The 21,461-nt window shown below is 35.6% G+C and overlaps 1 protein-coding gene and 1 long non-coding RNA gene across 2 annotated transcripts; both read right to left on the bottom strand.

Moving 5' to 3' along the window:
- Positions 1-2,318: 2,318 nt before the first annotated feature.
- LOC110902394 lies at positions 2,319-3,760 on the bottom strand. The gene is made up of 2 exons (XR_002571079.1): positions 3,654-3,760; positions 2,319-2,987 (listed from the first exon to the last, which is right to left on the bottom strand). It is a non-coding gene; the product is annotated as an uncharacterized LOC110902394 (long non-coding RNA).
- A 2,976-nt stretch (positions 3,761-6,736) lies between these two features.
- LOC110898957 (preprotein translocase subunit SCY2, chloroplastic) lies at positions 6,737-16,996 on the bottom strand (the record flags this gene model as incomplete). The annotated part of the gene is made up of 14 exons (XM_022145812.2): positions 6,737-7,094; positions 7,194-7,300; positions 7,420-7,543; positions 7,824-7,953; positions 8,833-8,949; positions 9,105-9,252; positions 10,085-10,168; positions 11,028-11,119; positions 11,195-11,290; positions 11,397-11,476; positions 12,080-12,168; positions 14,137-14,634; positions 16,177-16,255; positions 16,898-16,996. Coding segments are annotated over 14 exons (1,833 nt in total), but the record flags the coding sequence as incomplete, so codon positions are not given.
- Between the last annotated feature and the right edge of the window lie 4,465 nt (positions 16,997-21,461).

Below are 21,461 nucleotides of genomic sequence, written 5' to 3'. Positions count from 1 at the left end.
CCTCCTAGAAGCAGCTTTTCTTGCCACCAGACCTTTCTCCGTCAATTAGGAATCTGATGCCGACACTAAACACATTCCTTAAATTGTAGCCATTTGTTGAGTGTTTTTTTGGGGTCTAATCCGCATATATATCACCATTGCCCTTGATTTTCTTTACTGTATATCTCTTAAATGTCAACATATACACGTGTGATTTAGTTTACAAAGATTTTTCAATGCCGAGAACCTCGACCAGAGATTAAAAAAGGCGTAAGGTTCACAATGGTGTAAAATTAAAATAGGATATACCGGGATAGGATTCGAGTTACAGGAACAAGGGCCAAACAAACCACCCAAGAATGGAATCGTCGAGCGAAAACACTTGACAACCTCATAGAAGCAGCTTTTCTTGTCACCAGACCTTTCTCCATCAATTAGGAATCTGATGCCGTCACTTAACACATTCCTTAAATTGTAGCCATTTGTTGAGTGTTTTTTTTTTGGTGTCTAATCCGCATATATATCACCATTGCCCTTGATTTTCTTGACTGTATATCTCTTAAATGTCAACATATACACGTGTGATTTAGTTTACGAAGATTTTCCAATGCCAAGAACCTCGATCAGAGAGTAAAAAAGGCGTAAGGTTCACAATGGTGTAAAACTAAAATGGGATATACCGGGCTAGGATTCGAGTTACAGGAACAAAGTCCAAACCAACCACCCAAGAATGGAATCGTCGAGCGAAAACACTTGACAACCTCCTAGAAGCAGCTTTTCTTGCCAACAAACCTTTCTCCATCAATTAGGAATCTGATGTCGTCACTAAACACATTCCTTAAATTGTAGCCATTTGTTGAGTTTTTTTTTGGTGTCTAATCCGCATATATATCACTATTGCCCTAAATATCTTGAGTGTATATCTCTTAAATTTCAACATATACACGTGTGATTTAGTTTACGAAGAGTTTTCAATGCCGAGAACCTCGATCGGAGAGTAAAAAAGGCGTAAGGTTCACAATGGTGTAAAATTAAAATGGGATATACCGGGCTAGGATTCGTGTTACAGGAACAAGGGCCAAACCAACCACCCAAGAATGGAATTGTCGAGCGAAAACACTTGACAACCTCCTAGAAGCAGCATTTCTTGCCACCGGACCTTTTTCCATCAATTAGGAATCTGATGCCGTCACTAAACACATTCCTTAAATTGTAGCCATTTGTTGAGTGTTTTTTTTTTGTGTCTAATCCGCATATATATCACCATTGCCCTTAATTTTCTTGACTGTATATCTCTTAAATGTCAACATATACACGTGTGATTTAGTTTACAAAGAGTTTTCAATGCCGAGAACCTCGGTCAGTGAGTAAAAAAGGCTTAAGGTTCACAATGGTGTAAAATTAAAATGAGATATACCGGGCTAGGATTCGAGTTACAGGAACAAGGGCCAAACCAACCACCCAAGAATGGAATCATCGAGCGAAAACACTTGACAACCTCCTAGAAGTAGCTTTTCTTGCCACCAGACCTTTCTCCATCAACTAGGAATCTGATGCCGTCGCTAAACACATTCATTAAATTGTAGCCATTTGTTGAGTGTTTTTCTTTTGGTATCTAATCCGCATATATATCACCATTGCCCTTGATTTTTCTTGACTGTATATCTCTTAAATGTCAACATATACACGTGTGATTTAGTTTACGAAGATTTTTAAATGCCGAGAACCTCGATCAGAGAGTAAAAAAGGCGTAAGGTTCACAAAGGTGTAAAATTAAAATGGGATATACCGGTATAGGATTCGAGTTACAGGAACAAGGGCCAAACCAACCACCCTAGAATGGAATCGTCGAGCGAAAACACTTGACAACCTCCTAGAAGCAGCTTTTCTTGCCACCAGACCTTTCTCCATCAATTTGGAATCTGATGCCGTCACTAAACACATTCATTAAATTGTATCCATTAGTTTAGTATTTTTTTATATCTAATCCGCATATATATCACCATTTCCCTTGATTTTCTTGACTGTATATCTCTTAAATGTCAACATATACACGTGTGATTTAGTTTACGAAGATTTTTCAATGCCGAGAACGTCGATCAGAGAGTAAAAAGGGCGTAAGGTTCACAATGGTGTAAAATTAAAATGGGATATACCGGGCTAGGATTCGAGTTATAGGAACAAGGGCTAAACCAGCCACCCAAGAATGGAATCGTCGAGCGAAAACACTTGACGACCTCCAAGAAGCAGCTTTTCTTGCCACCAGACCTTTCTCTATCAATTAGGAATCTGATGCCGTCACTAAACACATTCCTTAAATTGTAGCCATTTGTTGAAAGTTTTTTTTTAACACCAAAATATGTATTTCTTTTCTATTCAATTCAAAGATGAATGAATCAATGCTTTCTATACCCAACCACCCCAACTTTACATGTAAAAACTCCCCTAAATCTTTACAAATCAAATGCTATTTCTCATCAATGCAATTGGCACTGAACTCCCATCACAATTATGCCGCTTTCAACGACCACCACAATCTTTAAGACCGCCACTGATAAACCCACCTCACCAAGATCTTAAACTATCCATTGTCCGCTTTCATCGTCCTGCCTTTCGTTACCGTAGATCACATTGGCTGTGGACTATCGGCTGTATAATTCCCAGCGGAATATTCACGTTTAAGAAAGACTGCATACAGAAGCTCGTTCCAAGAATCTAGGACGCCAGGTAAGCACCAATGGCTGCAGTCTTGCCTGCGTAAAGGTGCGGGCCCACCATCTTTCGGGCCCAAATAATATACAGATGCATGACCATCTTTTCGCTTTGATGACATGTATGTCACGTTTAATAAGTCCAATGTTGTTTGTGATGATGACCCGTTATTGTGTTTGGATAGCACCGAGCCAACTATGTTCGGGAAAAACATTGTGCTCGGTGAAACTGGTGATGAACTTAAGTCTGGCAGTGTCTCGAGGTGGCAGCTACCGCCGGACTTCCAATCACCGCCCCTAAAAACACACAAAACGATATTAAGATTTATAGAGGTGGTAACATAGACCCATAACCCATTTACTTGTGAACGGGTCGATATGGGTTTACTTTAATCTTTAATGGCGGGTTTAACCAGTTGAAAGTAGCCCAAGATGTGATATAATTGCCTATACCTTCTACATCACTTATTCTGTTATTGAAGATAATACAATTTTTACATTCATATTTCACACATTCTATTACTGAAATAATATGATTTTTACATTCATATTTCACACACTAATTATTCATTACAAAATATAATTTTTCAAACAAACGGCGAATTTAAAAATGAGATCATTAGTGAAATGATACAATTTTTGTATCCGTATTTGACACTAATTATTTATTATAAATGTAGAATTTTAAACTAAACGCGAGCTGAGTTATTTTTTTATTTCTAACGGGTCAAATGGGTTGATGTGACACGAAAGGTGCCCAAAGTGTAGTTTTAAGGCATAAACCTCCTAACAATTTTTTTTTAAATGAGATTATTATTGAAACACTACAATCTGTGTTCAACTGTTCATATGCGTTTTGGATGAAATGTGATTTGCGTCAACCCTACCTGACCCGTTACCCCCCCCCACACACACACACACACAAGACCATTCACATTCAAGATATAAAAGATGAACGCGAACCTGAAATGCACAGGAGAAAAGCTTCGGAAAACAACTTGTGTCTTATTTGTATCTACTTCTTTACTGATCCAATTCAAAACTGTATCGACTGATTTTTGGTATGCAGTTTCGATCAACACATGACATACATGACCCTTTTATTTGAGGTACATACTTGCCTCTTTTTGTACGTGTTTCATATATTGGTTCGAGTACTGTACAGATAGAAATATGTTGTCAACCATCTCAAAATATACGTACAGGTACCATGTTCCGAAATTGTTAGGGAGATTCATGGTGGTGGAGGTGGTGATGGATGGTGGCGGTGGTGGAGATTGATGGTGGTGGAGGTGGTGATGGATGGTGGTTGTTATGGCAGAAATGGAGATGGAGATGGAGGTAGAAGAAGAAGTGGGGGTGTGATGGGACCCACAAAAGATTATTATTTTAATAAAAGCTTTAAATAAAATAAAATAAAAAGGGAATGACTATTTTGCTCCTGAGGAAAAAGACAAAATACCATAATTTAATTTGAGAAATATGATCTGATTTCATTTTTGGATCAAAATGGCAATAAAAGTGAAACCACAAGGACCCAGATGCAAAAGGTTTCAAATTTAGACTAAAATGGCAAAAGTAACAAAACCTCAGAGACCAAAATGGCAGTTTACTCAAAAACTAAACTTATTCAACTTTTGTGGCAAAACTATAAAAAACCAAAGTTTTATTAAAAAAATAAAAAAACCTCAAAAGTTCAAAAATATAATAAAAAAAGACACATAAAAGACAAAAAAAAAAACATTATTCCTTCATATGTTATTACTTAATTATTCAACGTATACAAAATCAATGACTGGTAATAATGCTTCTCAATTATTGGGTGAAATGGACGGCTGCTTTTCATCTATTGGGTTACATGGGTGGCAAAGGGAATAGTGTCGGGCAGGTGCCTGACATTCCCCTATTGGTCCAACAAACTTATGATTTTGTCCCGCTTTAAAATTACGATTTTGCCATGAGTTCAAAATTATGTTTTTACCCCCACTTAAAAACAGATTTACGCTTTTGCTCCCAGCTAAAATTTTCAATTTTACCCTCGATTCAAAATTACGATTTTGCCCCGTTTAAATTTACAGTTTTACCATTAGTTTCTTTTCCTTAAAATAACGATTTTGCCATATGTTCAAAATTATGTTTTTACCCCCACTTAAAAACAAATTCACGCTTTTGCTCCCAGCTAAAAATTTCAATTTTACCCGCGGATCAAAATAACGATTTTGCCCCGTTTAAATTCACAGTTTTGGCGATTTTATCCCGCTTTAAAATTACGATTTTGCCATCAGTTCAAATTATGTTTTTACCCCTTATTTAAAAATAGATTTACGCTTTTGCTCCCAGCTAAAATCTTCAATTTTACCCTCGATTCAAAATTATGATTTTGCCCGTTTAAATTTACAGTTTTACCATTAGTTTCTTTTCCTTAAAATAACGATTTTGGCATCTGTTCAAAATTATGTTTTTACCCCCACTTAAAAATAAATTCACGTTTTTGCTCCCAGCTAAAAAATTTAATTTTACCCGCGGTTCAAAATAACAATTTTGCCCCGTTTAAATTCACAGTTTTGGCATTAGTTTTTTTTTCTCTCACAGCCAAGTTACGATTTTGCCCTCAAATTAAATTTAGATTTTCTCCATCGTTTTTTTTCCTGGTTAAATTACAATTTTGCCCCCGGTGTAAAATTACAGTCATGACGACAGCTGTCTGGCACTCCCCCATTTGTCCATTTAATTTACGATTTTACCCCTGAAATAAAAATATGATTTCGCCTTCAGTTCAAAAGTACGTTTTTCCCATCGTTTTAGTTTTTTTAGCAAAACTATAAAAAAAAATTTTGTTTTACTTGGTTCACTCGATTTAATTTTTTTTTGTCTCAATGAGCTGCCTAACACTCGTTCATTAGTCCTGAAAAATAACGGTTTTGCACTAGGCCCAAAATCACGGTCTTATCATCGTTTTAGTTTTTTTCCGAGAAAAATTATAGTAGTGTTATTTTAATTGATTGAGAACTATTCGGTCATCACCCCGCAAAACGGGCGGGGCATCAACTCGTATATATATATATAGACAATGTTGTTAGATACCAAGTTTTACACACTCGTATAATTATACATATTTAAGACCCTAAAAATGTTGTTCTAATCCAATAGAGGTCTCTACAAACGTTAATGATGTCGCACCCACTTCACTCAAAATCTGCTTATTGTAGATGACTAGAGTTATGCGCTGCCCGCGTTGCGGGGCGCTAAACCAAATATTTCTTAGTTTAATAACATGTACGCATTTATTTCGGTTAGTTATACATGCTACTTATAACACGATATAAAAAAAGATGCATCGAGTTAACCAAATAAAGAAAAACACTATCATAGTTATGATAAAAAAAACAATAGCTAAAACGATGGCAAGCGTGTAATATAGAGTTGGGGGCAAAACAATAATTTGTCATGACCAATTAGCAAGTGCTAGGCAGCTGTTTGGCACAAATAAAAACTAAATTGAGTCAACCAAGTAAAATAAAATACTACCATAGTTTTGCCCAAAAAAAACGATGGCAACATTGCAATTTTTAGCTTGGGTAAAATCGTAATTTTAAAATGGAGGTAAAATAATATTTTGAGCTGAGAGCAAAAACATTTTTTTATTTTGAATTGGGGGCAAATTCGTAATATTTTTACTGAGGGCAAAATCGTAATTTTAGCTGGGAGCAAAACAAAAATTTTATTTTGAACTGGGAGCGAAATTGTAATTTTAAACTGGGAACCAAATTGTAATTTGACAGGATTGTAGCTCTGGGCAAAACTATAATTTTTTTTACCAAGGTAAAATCGTAAATATAAACTGGGGGCAAAGCATAAATTTAATTTCTAACTGGGGGCAAGATCGTAATTTTAAACATGGGATAAAATCGTAATTTGAGAGAACCTATAAATAACAATTAAAAAAAAAGAAGGGCCGCCACTTTTGGCTAATCACCTATTATTACTATTCCCGCCGACATATAAACCTTATGTTTGTATGTATTGAAAATGTTGTGTAAAAATAAATAAATAACTTCCATTGTTAAGATGATGATCTGTAAAAATAAATAAATAACTTCCATTGTTAAGATGATGATCCGCTAAGATAACAATTCACCATACAAATCATTTTCCCTAAAAAAATGAAACAGAAACGGTATATACAAAATCTTCCTTTCTAATTTTCTTGTTTGTAGGTGAACTCCATCATAGCTGTTCCTTTCATACTCGGTTTTGCAGTATGTTTAACCCGATTTAAACAATCTACCTTTTCTCGGTTTCTTCTTTTAATTGTTATACGCCGTATCTTTTTAAAGCTTTGCTTAAACTTGGCATTACATTGTATGCTTGATATGATCTTCTCAGTTCAATGATCGAACCCACCTGGTAAAATTAAACAAGAAAATTAGCTAAAACAGAAATGGGTTAATCGAGTCGAAAACAGCCCCGTTTAAAAAAGTAGGCAATTTCATATGCACTTACAATGATAAGAACAGATGTAAACCCTATCGAAAACCCATCATTTCTTTTTCGCAAATAATGATCAAGAATTGTTGATGATGTGGCGAGTACACTCAATAGCAAACCACCTGAAAAAAAATCATAAAAAAATGACCAGTTACATACTTAAATTAATGCAACAAATAGTTTTAGGTGAATTATTTTAAACAAATAATTTTCGGTGAATTATTTTAAGATAAAGAGATACCCCAAAAACGGGTTGAAGCTTGAACTTTTGCCAGATATTCAACAGTGGCGTTTCCAGGCTTTACGTTTGGTATCCTTGCACCCATTTTATTTAAATACTCTGCAATTTCCTTCGGCATGTTGGCCTGAAATAAAAATAATCACATATTGATTAAAACCCGAATATTATTAAAATGATGCAACTTTTGTAAACATTTTAACACTAACATTTTACAATAAATAAATAAATAATCTTTTGGACAAACAGTTTTTGCCACATCTGTTCTATGTCACTGTGAAGCGGCCCGTTATACTAAATTTCAATGCTGAAAATGGAAACAAAGTATAAATTGCAAAACATTTTTCTCAGCACTTTGCAAACAATAAAGAAGACATTTAAAAGTAGAAAATTAAAGATTTACTTACAATATCGAATATGTTGAAAACAAAAACGAAGAACGCATAGATTGTATAGTAGACCCATGGCGCTGCTCCAAGAGATGATTCAGGATTAAGAACCTCTCTTACATTTACCCAAAACCGTGAAGTGAAAAAACTGCAAAGTATAACTTAGCATGTGTGAGTCCAACTATGGCTACCAAAATAAGAAGATACAATCACCATCAAGATGTTACAATATTCTGATGCTTTTGGGTATAAATAGCAAAATGGGTAGGGTCAAAAACAAGTTGGACCGGGCTGTGTTGACACACCAACACTAATTTAGCCTTTTTGCCTTTCTACCTATAATATGGGTACAATCTATGCAGTTAATATCGCCGATTATCGGTTATCAATGCAAAATATCGGTACCGATATTATCGGCGATATTTAACTGATGTATCACTGATTTTCCCGATATCAGCACCTTTCTTCTTAGTTCTACCACTCACCTTTCTTCTTATTGTTGCTATTAGTGTTTTAAGTCTAATTGTTAATTGTTACTTTGTTAGTGTTAAATGTTAGTGCTTTAAGTCTTAATCAGTTCGTGCTTGCTACAATTGTTAGTGTTTTGCAAGTTGCAAAAGGTTAATTTGTTAATGGTAGGAGAGTATACTGAATTGTTATTAAATTGCAATATATATAAATTCATCATGATATTAAAACTACCGATATCCCACCGCGATTACCGATATCTCAAATATCGGTCGTTGACTGATATCCTATTTTTTACCACATTAACTGCTTAAGGTACAATCATGATCCAAATATCTGATATGTTAAATAAGAAAGTTATGAGGTTGTAAACTACATTTTGACTGACTGTTAAGCTGGTTGACATGTTTCCTTTTAAGTTGACTTTTATATTTCACACATTTGACCAATCAGCTAAAAAAATAAACACAGTTGAAATGGTATTTCGAAGAAACGCCAACATCATAACATATGAAATAAAATAATTAAAAAAAGGAATAATTTAATTATTTAATCAAACCTTGCGACTATAGCGGGAAAACCCAATAGATAGCTGGTAGTGAGGACAGGTTGCATTCCAGAAGGATTAATATTAAATGGGATATATTGCTCCACCTCTGTAATTGGTGCGTCTTTTCTGTTCACACAAAAAATATGTTAGTAACATTCTACAGACAAAGAAATATGTTTTATAGTAAACGGGTCAGACAAAAAACTTATCACGAAAAGAAACAAGTCAAATGGGTTGAACATAAAAGTATCTTAGTAACATTCTGCGGAAAAGGCATTCACCTTGTAGAAGATGCAAGTTTGAAGCCATAGTATTGTAGCTTGATTTTTCTGCAACCTTGTGTTACGATAACGGCCCACATAGTAACGATAACGAAGACACCAGATACTGCAAATATATAAGGCCACAATCCAACACTACTTCCAGCACCTACATAGAACAATAATATTCAGCAAACCATGTTTAGTAAAACTAGTGAGATTTCTACACATCCAGATCCAATACAACATTCACTATAGTTTTTACACATCGATGCTTATTCTCTGGTCATGGGAACTATTCACGCGAGGCTAACCATGTTCTCTTTTCTCGGGACGGAAGACAGGACTCTACTACTATCAAGCCTTTTGGTTAGATGTTGTTGCAACTGCTATGATATAAGCCATAAGGGCAAACTGCACATAATAGAACTATATCCTTTGTCTAATTTTAGCAGCCAAGTTTTAAGTTAAACACAAAATAAAAACCAACTTAAAGTTTATTACAAATTTTAGCAACCAACCTTATTTTAAATGATTTTACCAGTAAATTACCGATGTGGCACCAGTTGATCCGGGCCAGCCACCACGCCATGTCATCTACTTATTTTGAAACTAAGCAAAAGAATGACCTTATACCAGTTGAACGACTCATTCATCAATACAATCAGTCATAAAATCTAACTTGGCTGTTAAATGTGGTTTCTATTTTAACGTTATTGCTTAAATTTGGAAAAAAAATTGTAAACTTCGTTTATATTGCCGTATGCCCTAAATATAATGTAGAGGTCCCAAAACTGTCTTATCGGGAGGATCTCAGACTCATGATCAGTTTTTGTGTTACCAATACTTTACCATTCAATTAGATCACAAAGAGATTATAGCAATAATGATAATAATGGTATCATGAAGGAAGCCATCCAAACTTAAGGTCATGATATGTTTACATGAAATAATAATGATAACAAGGATAATCACTATTAATAGCATAATATATGGTTTACCTGTGAGCTGAGATAACATTTTGTGTAATGTCTCGACATAGCCAGTCAAAATATTCACACATATGAGCAAAGATGATCCATGACCTGCATCGTCCATCACAATCAGAGAATTGAATAGTGCTTGTGACCACTACAAAGGGTCAACATTCATGATCACAATAGCATACAGAACCAGATCCTACAACCGACCTAGATTGTTATTGGTAATGTGCAGTATTATTAATAGATTAATTAATTTCACATATATCCTTAATTTACACACACACACACACACATGTGTGTGTGTGTTTTATATTATCTTTTCAAAATTCATTATATCATATATACCCACCTTCTTTCAAAACCCTTAAAATATCACATTTACCCATTCTATAGTAAAAAATAATTATAGTTATTTATAACAATGTCATTGAATAAACATATGTGAAAACATTATTACTGTGACTCATCCCAGTGCATAATGTTTTATGTGTTTATTCAATCAATTAAGCAGACAGTTATAAGTAACTGATTTTGGTATATACACCACTACACCAGAAAATGGGTAAATATGATATTATAAAATTTAGAAGGATGTATATGAAATTAATCAGTTGGTAAGTTTGATTATTTATTTTAATCTGTGTTGTATATTTACTAGGGATGAGCAAATGGTACCGGGTATCGAAACCAAACAGGTACCGTATCAGTACCGAATGTACTGTACCGACTTTTCGCGTTTTTCGGGATCGGTACTGGTATTTCTGGGTTGATTTACCTTCAAATAGAGTGCCAAGCACCTTCGGTACCGGTATCCATTTTTGGCCATTTTCGGGATCGGTACATTCAGTGCTGATACCGGTATCGAGCTCATCCCTAATATCTACCCTCTAATAAAATCAGCTGACTTTTAGGACAGAATAATTTAAAGATAGCACCTAAGCACAATGAATAAAGATACTACCAAAACCAGAGTCCGATATTTTATCACAAATCCATGTTGTAGTCATTGCACCAGAGACCAATAACATTGTTGTCAACATGACGTGTTTCACCCTGCAAATAAAGAAATGGGACCAAATATAAAATATCCTCAAGCATTAAGTATTAACCAGAGAGCTTAAAGAATACCTTTGACTGGCACTTGCTGCATAAATTGAATATGAAAGTGAAAAATAGGAAATAATCAGTGCCTCTACTATTGCAAAGCCAAATGACAGCCACCATCTGGAATAGAGTAAAGAATTCAATGGATTATTTTATAACCATATATCTTAAGTTCTTAACCAATGTAATAATTATATATCGGCTTGTTAAGGATGATCAAACATACATATAACTCTTTATTTTCTCATTAGCATCCAAGCCTTCTTTTCGCAGTTTGATCAACAAAGGAACAACATAGCAAAGTACCTGATCCCATAACGATTAAAATTAGCTTAGATTTAAAATTAAGTTTGATGTCAACAGAAACAAGAGCCAATTCGACCATAAAAGTTATAAATTTTTTTTGCATCAGTTCACGCAAATAGCATTAGAAATATAATTATCAAAGGTCATCGACCCGTTAACCTTACCGGACTTCCGTCCCATATCCCTCATTGGAGCCATAAACAAAGTCATTTCCAAGATCCTTGCCAATCGGCTCAAGGTGGTTTTGTGCAGTATCATAGCCCCCAAACAAACCGCTTTTATCAAAGGGAGAACCATTCTCGACGGCCCTTTTGTTACTAGCGAAGTGGTTTCTTGGGCAAAGAAAGGCAAGAGAAAGATAATGTTCATTAAAGGGGATTAAAGATCAATTCCCAGCAGTGTTTTCATGTGTGAGGAACAAATCAGCTATCATTTCACAGTATAGAAAGATTGGTGAAGGTGTATGTGCTTTGCGGCATTCATTCTGAGACTATGGACCATCTTCTAGTGGCGTGCACATAAGCGAGGACGATTTGGTGGCAGGTGTGTGTTTGGGTCAAGCTACCGGTCCCGGATATATATCCAAGAAATTAGAAGTTTTACCTGCATAACAATTGATGCTACAATTTGGGGACTAATTCCAAGTTGGAAGAGAGAAAGCTTAAGTTCTGGCGCCAGCTCACCAAGCTCCTCTGTAATTGAACACAATGATATATAACGATGGAGAAAAAAAGTGGAAGATAATGAAAATAAACATTGGGTAACACACATTGCCCTGGAAACCATTATTTTCTACTCAAGGCGCCATCTTCAATTTAACTCTATGTTGTCAAAAGCGCAAAAAGCGCGCGCCTAGGCGCAAAAATGGTTTTTTTTTTGAAAAAACGGTTCTGAGGCGCAGGAAAAAAGGGCAAAACAGAACAAATGACCATTCAAACACGAAACTGGCTCACGCGGGCCCGGGGTTTTCGGAGCTGGCATTTGTGTCCGCAGGTGCGGGCACGCACGAGTTCAACCAAATTCAAGCTCAGAAACTCATTTTTGCACCCCCCCGCGCGCGCGCGCGGGTAGGACTTGTGGTAAAACATGTCATAAAGCTACAATGGAGTAGTAAAGGCTTTACCTTATAAACAACCACTCACTTTGTTCCCACACCAATGTGGGACAAAGAATTTACCACCTTTTGAGACTTTTATTCACACACCCAAAACTTACAACATATAAGTCCTAAACTTTTGCAACAAACTATTAGCTACATGATCTTAAATGGCATATATAATAGTTTTTTTAATTTTATATGTGGAATCTTATTTATTTTCAAAGCATAACATATTTTTTATATTTTTTTTCTCTATGTGCGCTTTTCTTAAAGAAGCCCATGCTTTTTTTGCGCCTTGCGCCTAGGCTCCGGGCGAGGCCGATGCGCCTCGCCTGCGCCTTGCGTCTTTGACAACATAGAATTTAACGGCCATTTTTTCAAGTCATCAGAATCAATATCATATCCACTTCGCATAAATATTAGGCGGTGAGCCAGTGAATATCTTGATTTAACAGAGGGTTTCTTTTATTTGAACTAGAGGTAGCAAAATGGGTAGGCCATGCATGTTCTATACAAACGAGTAGCTTTTGGTACGGTGTGATTGACCCGAAAACTTTCATCTAAAAAAAGTAACTTTTTTCATAATATTAGTGTCAAATATGTTACAAAAAAATATAGTATTTCAATAATAATCTAATCCTTTAAACAAAAAAAAGAAGATTCAGAACAATCCAACCGTTAGAAACAGGGTCTGTGACTTCTGACACGTTCCCTTTTAAGCTACTTTTTTTTATCCGTTAGATATAACATAATTTGAAAACCCATTCATAAATGGATCAAAAATGTCACTTCTAGTTTGAACAAAACATGAACGCACAAATCTGTGAAATAGTTGCTAATAGCAAATAGCGGACGATAGAGACAAGCAATCAATATGGTACGTAGCGATAGCAATGAAATAGCGGGCACTATATTATGTTTAGCAATACACTAGAAGAAAATTTTAGAAATATTTTATATGTATATTATATCCAAATACTGTGTTTCTATATGTATATTTAACAAAAAACCTAAAATCCAGCTATTTTATACATATATTCATCGCTCTTTATATTAAAACCAAAAAAACCTGAAATCCAGCTATTTACTTGCTATGGAGGAGCCAAAATCAGATAGCGACTATGCAGTTAATGCGGTAAAATATCGGAGATATCGGTCAAGGACCGATATTTGAAATATAGGTTATCTCAGATATCGGTGGAATATCGGTAATTTTAATATAATGCAGAATTTATATATATAGCAATTTAACACCAATAATTCAGTGATATATCGGTTATATTGGTCAAATATCGGTGATATATCGGTTATACCGGTCAAATATCGGTCAATATCGCCGATAATATCGGTACCGATATTTGACACCGATATTTTACTAAGGGACCGATATAATAACCGATATATCACCGATATTAACTGCATAGGATAGTGATGAATAAGCGCTTCGCTACGCTATTCGCTATAGCACTCCCTATGAGCGCTATTACCAACTATGCTGTGAATGATTAATTCTTCCTTTTTGAGAAACAATCTTTGGTCCTAAAAGGAAAAGAATACATACCAACTGATCCCGAAACAAAGCTTAGGTAGTTTTCCGGCACTAATCTTCTATCGAACCCAGGAAGAGGAATAAAATATCCAACACGACTAATCACAAGTAACGCAGCAGTAACAAACAACCTCCTCCGTATCTCACTTTTGAAAAAAGATTCAGCAGCATTATTAATAAAAGAGCCTAAGCGTGCAATTATAAGAAATCTGTTTTCGTATTTAGGGTTAGGCTGCACAGCCTCATCGCTATATGAATTAGCTTCAAACTCATTTTCGGACGTTTGAAAAATAAGTTTGTTACTTAGAGACCCGGAAGTTGCTGCCTGAACTCTCGTATAGTTTCTTTTGGGCTGATTGTATACAAGTTTCGGTGAACTGTGACCGGCACTCGAGCAAAAGGGTCTTTCTAACACAAAACTGGTTCTGGGAAGTTCTAAATTATTAATCTTGACAGAACGTCTTTTTGTAACACAGGGTGTGCACCATAGATGACCGTTAGCATTTCCGCCTGTCCATCAAGAAAATTACAAATTATACCCACATTAAAAAACAGAAGGTTAAATTCAATAATAATTTACTGAGGTTTACAGTATACAACTATACATATATGCAACCATCGGAACACATACAAAGGTTGAATTAAATTTTTGTATTGAGGTTAATATGGTTCCAATATGAGACATGAACATACAGATAGATAGTTCCCCAACAGTATCATCTACCAAAACATGCATGCGAGTGCGCAACCTCATGGGATAATCAGATTAGATAAACTAAACAATACTTAATTCGTGCCAATTAATGAAACTGAAATAAACTGCCCAATAGTTTAATCTGGTTTGTAATAACTCAAATCACAACCTAACATTCCCTTTACTCTAAACCAAAAAGTGGCAAGATGGTAAACTGTCTACTACGCTTATTTCCATCAATCTCAGATCAACAAAAACGAAACAAAATGAAGAATCATCTCATACAAGCCTAACCAAGAATATCATATTTGACCTAGCATCATAGTAATCACTAATCAGTAAACTCATGTTGCTATAATTCTCTTAAAATAAGTTCAGTATCAATTTTTACTTCACCTATCTCATAGATTCCAGTCAAAGCATAGATGTTAGTGCTGAATAGCGATAAGACACTTATATGCTACATAGCGATAAATAGTGGGCCGGGCGGTTATTTTATAAATAGCGATACACTAGAAAAAAAAATAAAATAAAAGTGTATTATATCAAAATACCGTGGTATATATGCTATTTTACATGTATATTTAACAAAAACCTAAAGTCCAGCTATTTTATAGAAAATAGCTAGATTTAATTGCTATTTATATTTTGAGTTAAATGCCATTTTAGTCCCTGTGGTTTGGGTCATTTTGCCAGTTTAGTCCAAAGGTTTCATTTTTCACCTGTGGGTCCAAAAAGGTTTCACTGTTGCCATTTTAGTCCACTGTGTTAACTTCATCCATATTTCTGTTAACGAGAAGGACGATTCGGTCATTTTATATGGCCGAATTGCTTTTCTGGTTAACAGAATTACATATAGGATAACCGAATTCCCCTTCTCGTTAACAGAAAAAATGGATGAAGTTAACCCAGTGGACTAAAATGGCAACGGCGAAACCTTTTTGGACCCACGGGAGAAAAATGAAACCTTTGGACTAAACTGGCAAAATGGCTCGAACCACAGGGCCTAAAATGGCATTTAACTCTAATATTTTTAAAAAACAAAAAGATAAATTGTCTCGCTATCTATCGCTACAACCCTAATAGCGAGAGCGAGGCTAGACCTAGTAGCGCGCTATAACGATTGCTTGACAACTATGAGTCAAAGAATGATTTTCTCCAACGACAACGATAGTTGTAATTAAATAACTAAATTTCAGCACCTTTGAATCACTAAGTTTAATGGCTACAAAGAAGCTCGTGATTATTATTCTCAAATCAATTCATAAAAAGCAACAACACAATTTTTAGTTGTTCAACATATGCTTTGAATTGAGCAATAAATAAAGTAAGAATTTGAAGACAGAAATCAAAGGTACCTGATACGCGTAAACGACGGCGTAGAGGAACGTAATCTGCAGACGGTGAATTGATTTTGGTGAACCACGGGTTGATGCTCTGCATTTGCAAAATTATTTTGTACTAAACCTAGGATTCTGTTCTGTACCTTCAATTAAAATCAACAAAAACAGATAAACTCACAATAGGTGGAAATTGCTTAATCAGATCATCCGATAAATCAAGTAGTCAAACAACAACAAATCAACTTCAGTGTAAAAATCTGCTACAAATTGATAGGCAATTAAACGATTATCAACGAAATCAACATTCTAAATTCTCAAATCTCAACAGATTACATATGAACAGTTTTTCAGATTAACAATAGTCTCAATGAAATCAATAGTCAACAAACCCTAACTAATTGATCAAATTGAAGATCATCACCTTGCTAAACCCTAATATGTGAAAATGATCTGATGCAGATTGAACTCATATCATCATTCATCAGCATCGACATGATTTGAACAAATATAAACGTATATAAAGAGAACGTTGTAACCAGGAATCAAAAACAGGTGTATATTGAACCAGATCTTTAAGATTCGACTGAAAGTACCTAATTGAAAAACGGTTCGTATCAATGTTCTATTCAGAATCCTCTGTTTAGAATCGTATGTCTAGTCATATCTCAACTCAGTTGTATGCACAAACCTCAAAACCTAGCCGCTAATCCTAGTCCTAACCAAAGAGGATACGAACCTGTTCAGAAGATAAAGCCTGAGAATCGTCTGTGAATCGATGTTCAGAATCAAACCCTAGCTTTCTGTAACAACGGAGTTCAGAAGATCCAAATCGTGTGCGTAATCATCCAAATCGTGCATATGCTTCGAGAATCATTTGTGAAGATCAATGAATCGTCTGGATTACAAGATCAATCGATATGTCGTTAATGCGTCGAACACTTGAATCATTTGTGAAGATTTAGGGTTAAATTCCGGTGTGAATCGATAGATTTAGGGTTAAATTCCGGTGTGAATCGGTAGATTTAGGGTTTTGAATGTGTGAATAGGTGCAACTATCTGAATGAGAATGGGTTCTTAAGTATACGGTATTTTTGCCATCACTTTACTTATTTTGCTACCGTTTACTTATGGTAGCAAATTTTGGTGGCAATTGCCTTTTTTTTTAGTAGTGTGTGGTATTGATCGCCGTCTTTTTATATTACGTCGAAAACATAATTGGGTCATATTATGCGACACGTATAATCCAACGCTGACGACGATCGTATACGATATATCAACAACTGGATATACTCAATTTATGAGTATATAGTGAGAAAAAACATTAAGTGCGAAAAACTAGATTCTGGTTAATCTGCTTAAGTAATCTCTAGCCGTTATAATTGCAAGATTACAGTGAGTCTTAAGTTCAACCTTCCATTGGGTCACTTAAAACTATGGCTTAGATTACATGGTCTATTAATCCAGCTTATGGTTTAGGTAAAAATCTGTGAAAATAACATCCAGAGCTTATGTGTTAAGTGCATTTTTGAATACCTAGCCAACTAATAGCTCACTGTAGTGATTGTTACGTATTACCAAAAAATACTAAAACGGCGACCTTCGTATTAAACCATAGTAATGTTACACCATTACGACGGGAATTAAAATCTGTTGATCTTTTTTAAAATAATCACGTAACATGTGGGAGCATATTAAATAGACATAAATACTTGGATTAATGTACAGTAACACTAGAACACTAGATGCCATTAGATATATAATCCAAATAACCCAATATCAGTTGTTGTTGATTGGGTTATGCATGTGTTCCATGTTACACTAAGGAACAGTATAAATAAACAAAGTGTTCTATGAATAACTGCTATTTCTTGGAATCTGACGTTTAATCCATCAGATTAACTTCTTGGATTAAATATTCATGTTCTGAAAAGACCAATCATAACGTTGATTTCCAGTAATCAAGTTTTTGTAACGCTGTAAGACCCAAACACATTAATGTCCAAATCCTCGTCTAATTAATTACCCTAGTTTCGTTGCCTAATCAACTTACAGGATATATTAAGTAGTTGATCTTTTTGTGATTGCATCTATTAGTGTGTTTTTGCTCAAGCTGTATGTAGCGAAGCTTACTAATCATCACCTCTAGTGTATTTATTTTACGGCCTTGAGGATATTACTGTGGGGTAATCGCAATAAGTTTATAACACTATATTAAATACTAAACCCCACATTAACCTAACCCTGGTTGTACCATTAGTGAATTGCTACTAAAGAGTTCTACCTATACTGTCGATAACGCCCATGTAATACTGCTTCTATTTTACATATATTTACCTAAACCCTGGTTAAGTTGAATCTGCATTATAGGTTGCTATTATCATGTAAGACCGGTTATTTACTAATGTTATGTGTTGAAGCCTTAGAAGTGGGGCTTGTACAGTATTTTATACATATTATCAACTACACCATACGCATTACCATAACTGGGTTTAATATTTATTACTCAATTAATGACAACCGTGCAATCTATAACCCATTGTAATAAAAAATATTGTTTGGCCATACCATTAATAAAGTGACTTAACCAGTTGTTAATATACGAATCCTAGCCCGGTATATCCCATTTTAATTTTACACCAATGTGAACCTTACGCCTTCTTTACTCTCTGATCTAGGTTCTCAGCATAGAAAAATCTTCGTAAACTAAATCACACGTGTATATGTTGACATTTATGAGATATACAGTCAAGAAAATCAAGGGTAATGGTGATATATATGAGGATTAGACACAAAAAAAACACTCAACAAATGGCTACAATTTAAGGAATGTGTTTCGTGACGGCATCAGATTCCTAATTGATGGAGAAAGGTCAGGTGGCAAGAAAAGCTACTTATAGGAGGCTGTCAAGTGTTTTCGCTCGACGATTCCATTCTTGGGTGGTTGGTTTGGACCTTGTTCCTGTAACTCGAATCATATCCCGGTATATCCCATTTTAATTATACACCATTGTGAACCTTACGCCTTTTTTACTCTCTGATCGAGGTTCTCGGTATTGAAAAATCTTCGTAAACTAAATCACACGTGTATATGTTGACATTTAAGAGATATACTGTCAAGAAAATTAAGAGCAATGGTGATATATATGCAGATTAGACACCAAAAAAAACACACAACAAATGGCTACAATTTAAGGAATGTGTTTAGTGACGGCATCAGATGCCTAATTGATGGAGAAAGGTCTGGTGGCAAGAAAAGCTGCTTCTAGAAGGTTGTCAAGTGTTTTCGCTCGACAATTCCATTCTTGGGTGGTTGGTTTGGCCCTTGTTCCTGTAACTTGAATCCTAGCCCGGTATATCCCATTTTAATTTTACACCATTGTGAACCTTACGCCTTTTTTACTTTCTGATCGAGGTTCTTGGCGTTGAAAACTTTTCGTAAGCTAAATCACACGTGTATATGTTGACATTTAAGAGATATAGAGCAAAGAAAATCAAGGGCAATGGTGATATATATGCGGAATAGACACAAAAAAAAAACCCTCAACAAATGGCTGCAATTTAAGGAATGTGCTTAGTGACGGCATCAGATTCCTAATTGATGGAGAAAGGTCTGGTGGCAAGAAAAGCTGTTTCGAGGAGGTTGTCAAGTGTTTTCGCTCGACGATTCCATTCTTGGGTGGTTGGTTTGGCCCTTTTTCCTGTAACTCGAATCCTAGCCCGGTATATCCCATTTTAATTCTACACAATTGTGAACCTTACGCCTTTTTTACTCTCTGATCGAGGTTCTCGGCATTGAAAAATCTTCGTAAACTAAATCACACATGTATATGTTGACATTTAAGAGATATACAGTCAAGAAAATCAAGGGCAATGGTGATATATATGCGGATTAGACACAAAAAAAACACTCAACAAATGGCTGCAATTTAAGGAATGTGTTTAGTGACGGCATCAGATTCCTAATTGATGGAGAAAGGTCTGGTGGCAAGAAAAGCTGCTACTAGGAAGTTGTCAAGTGTTTTCGCTCGACGATTCCATTCTTGGGTGGTTGGTTTGGCCCTGTTCCTGTAACTCGAATCCTAGCCCGGTATATCCCATTTTAATTTTACACCATTATGAACCTTACGCCTTTTTTACTCTTAATCGAGGTTCTCGGCATTGAAAAATCTTCGTAAGCTAAATCAGACTTGTGTTTGTTGACATTTAAGAGATATACAGTCAAGAAAATCAAGGGCAATGGTGATATATATGCGGATTAGACACCAAAAAAAACCACTCAACAAGTGGCTGCAATTTAAGGAATGAGTTTAGTGACGGCATCAGATTCCTAATTGATGGAGAAAGGTCTGGTGGCAAGAAAAGCTGCTTCTAGGAGGTTGTCAAGTGTTTTCGCTCGACGATTCCATTCTTGGGTGGTTGGTTTGGCCCTTGTTCCTGTAACTCGAATCCTAGCCCGGTATATCCCATTTTAATTCTACACCATTGTGAACCTTACGCCTTTTTTACTCTCTGATCGAGGTTCTCGCATTGAAAAATCTTCGTAAACTAAATCACACATGTATATGTTGACATTTAAGAGATATACAGTCAAGAAAATCAAGGGCAATGGTGATATATATGCGGATTAGACACCAAAAAAAACACTCAACAAATGGCTACAATTTAAGGAATGTGTTTAGTGACGGCATCAGATTCCTAATTGATGGAGAAAGGTCTGGTGGCAAGAAAAGCTGCTTCTAGAGGTTGTCAAGTGTTTTCGCTCGACGATTCCATTCTTGGGTGGTTGGTTTGGCCCTTGTTCCTGTAACTCGAATCCTAGCCCGGTATATCCCATTTTAATTCTACACCATTGTGAACCTTACGCCTTTTTTACTCTCTGATCGAGGTTCTCGGCATTGAAAAATCTTCGTAAACTAAATCACACGTGTATATGTTGACATTTAAGAGATATACAGTCAAGAAAATCAAGGGCAATGGTGATATATATGCGGATTAGACACCAAAAAAACACTCAACAAATGGCTACAATTTAAGGAATGTGTTTAGTGACGGCATCAGATTCCTAATTGATGGAGAAAGGTCTGGTGGCAAGAAAAGCTGCTTCTAGGAGGTTGTCAAGTGTTTTCGCTCGACGATTCCATTCTTGGGTGGTTGGTTTGGCCCTTGTTCCTGTAACTCGAATCCTAGCCCGGTATATCCCATTTTAATTTTACACCATTGTGAACCTTACGCCTTTTTTACTCTCTGATCGAGGTTCTCGGCATTGAAAAATCTTCGTAAACTAAATCACACGTGTATAT

This window comes from Helianthus annuus, chromosome 13 (assembly GCF_002127325.2).
Source record: "Helianthus annuus cultivar XRQ/B chromosome 13, HanXRQr2.0-SUNRISE, whole genome shotgun sequence".
Taxonomy (NCBI): Eukaryota; Viridiplantae; Streptophyta; class Magnoliopsida; order Asterales; family Asteraceae; genus Helianthus; species Helianthus annuus.
The sequence above is the reverse complement of the archived record's forward strand: the minus strand, read 5'-3'. Positions and strand labels throughout refer to the sequence as shown.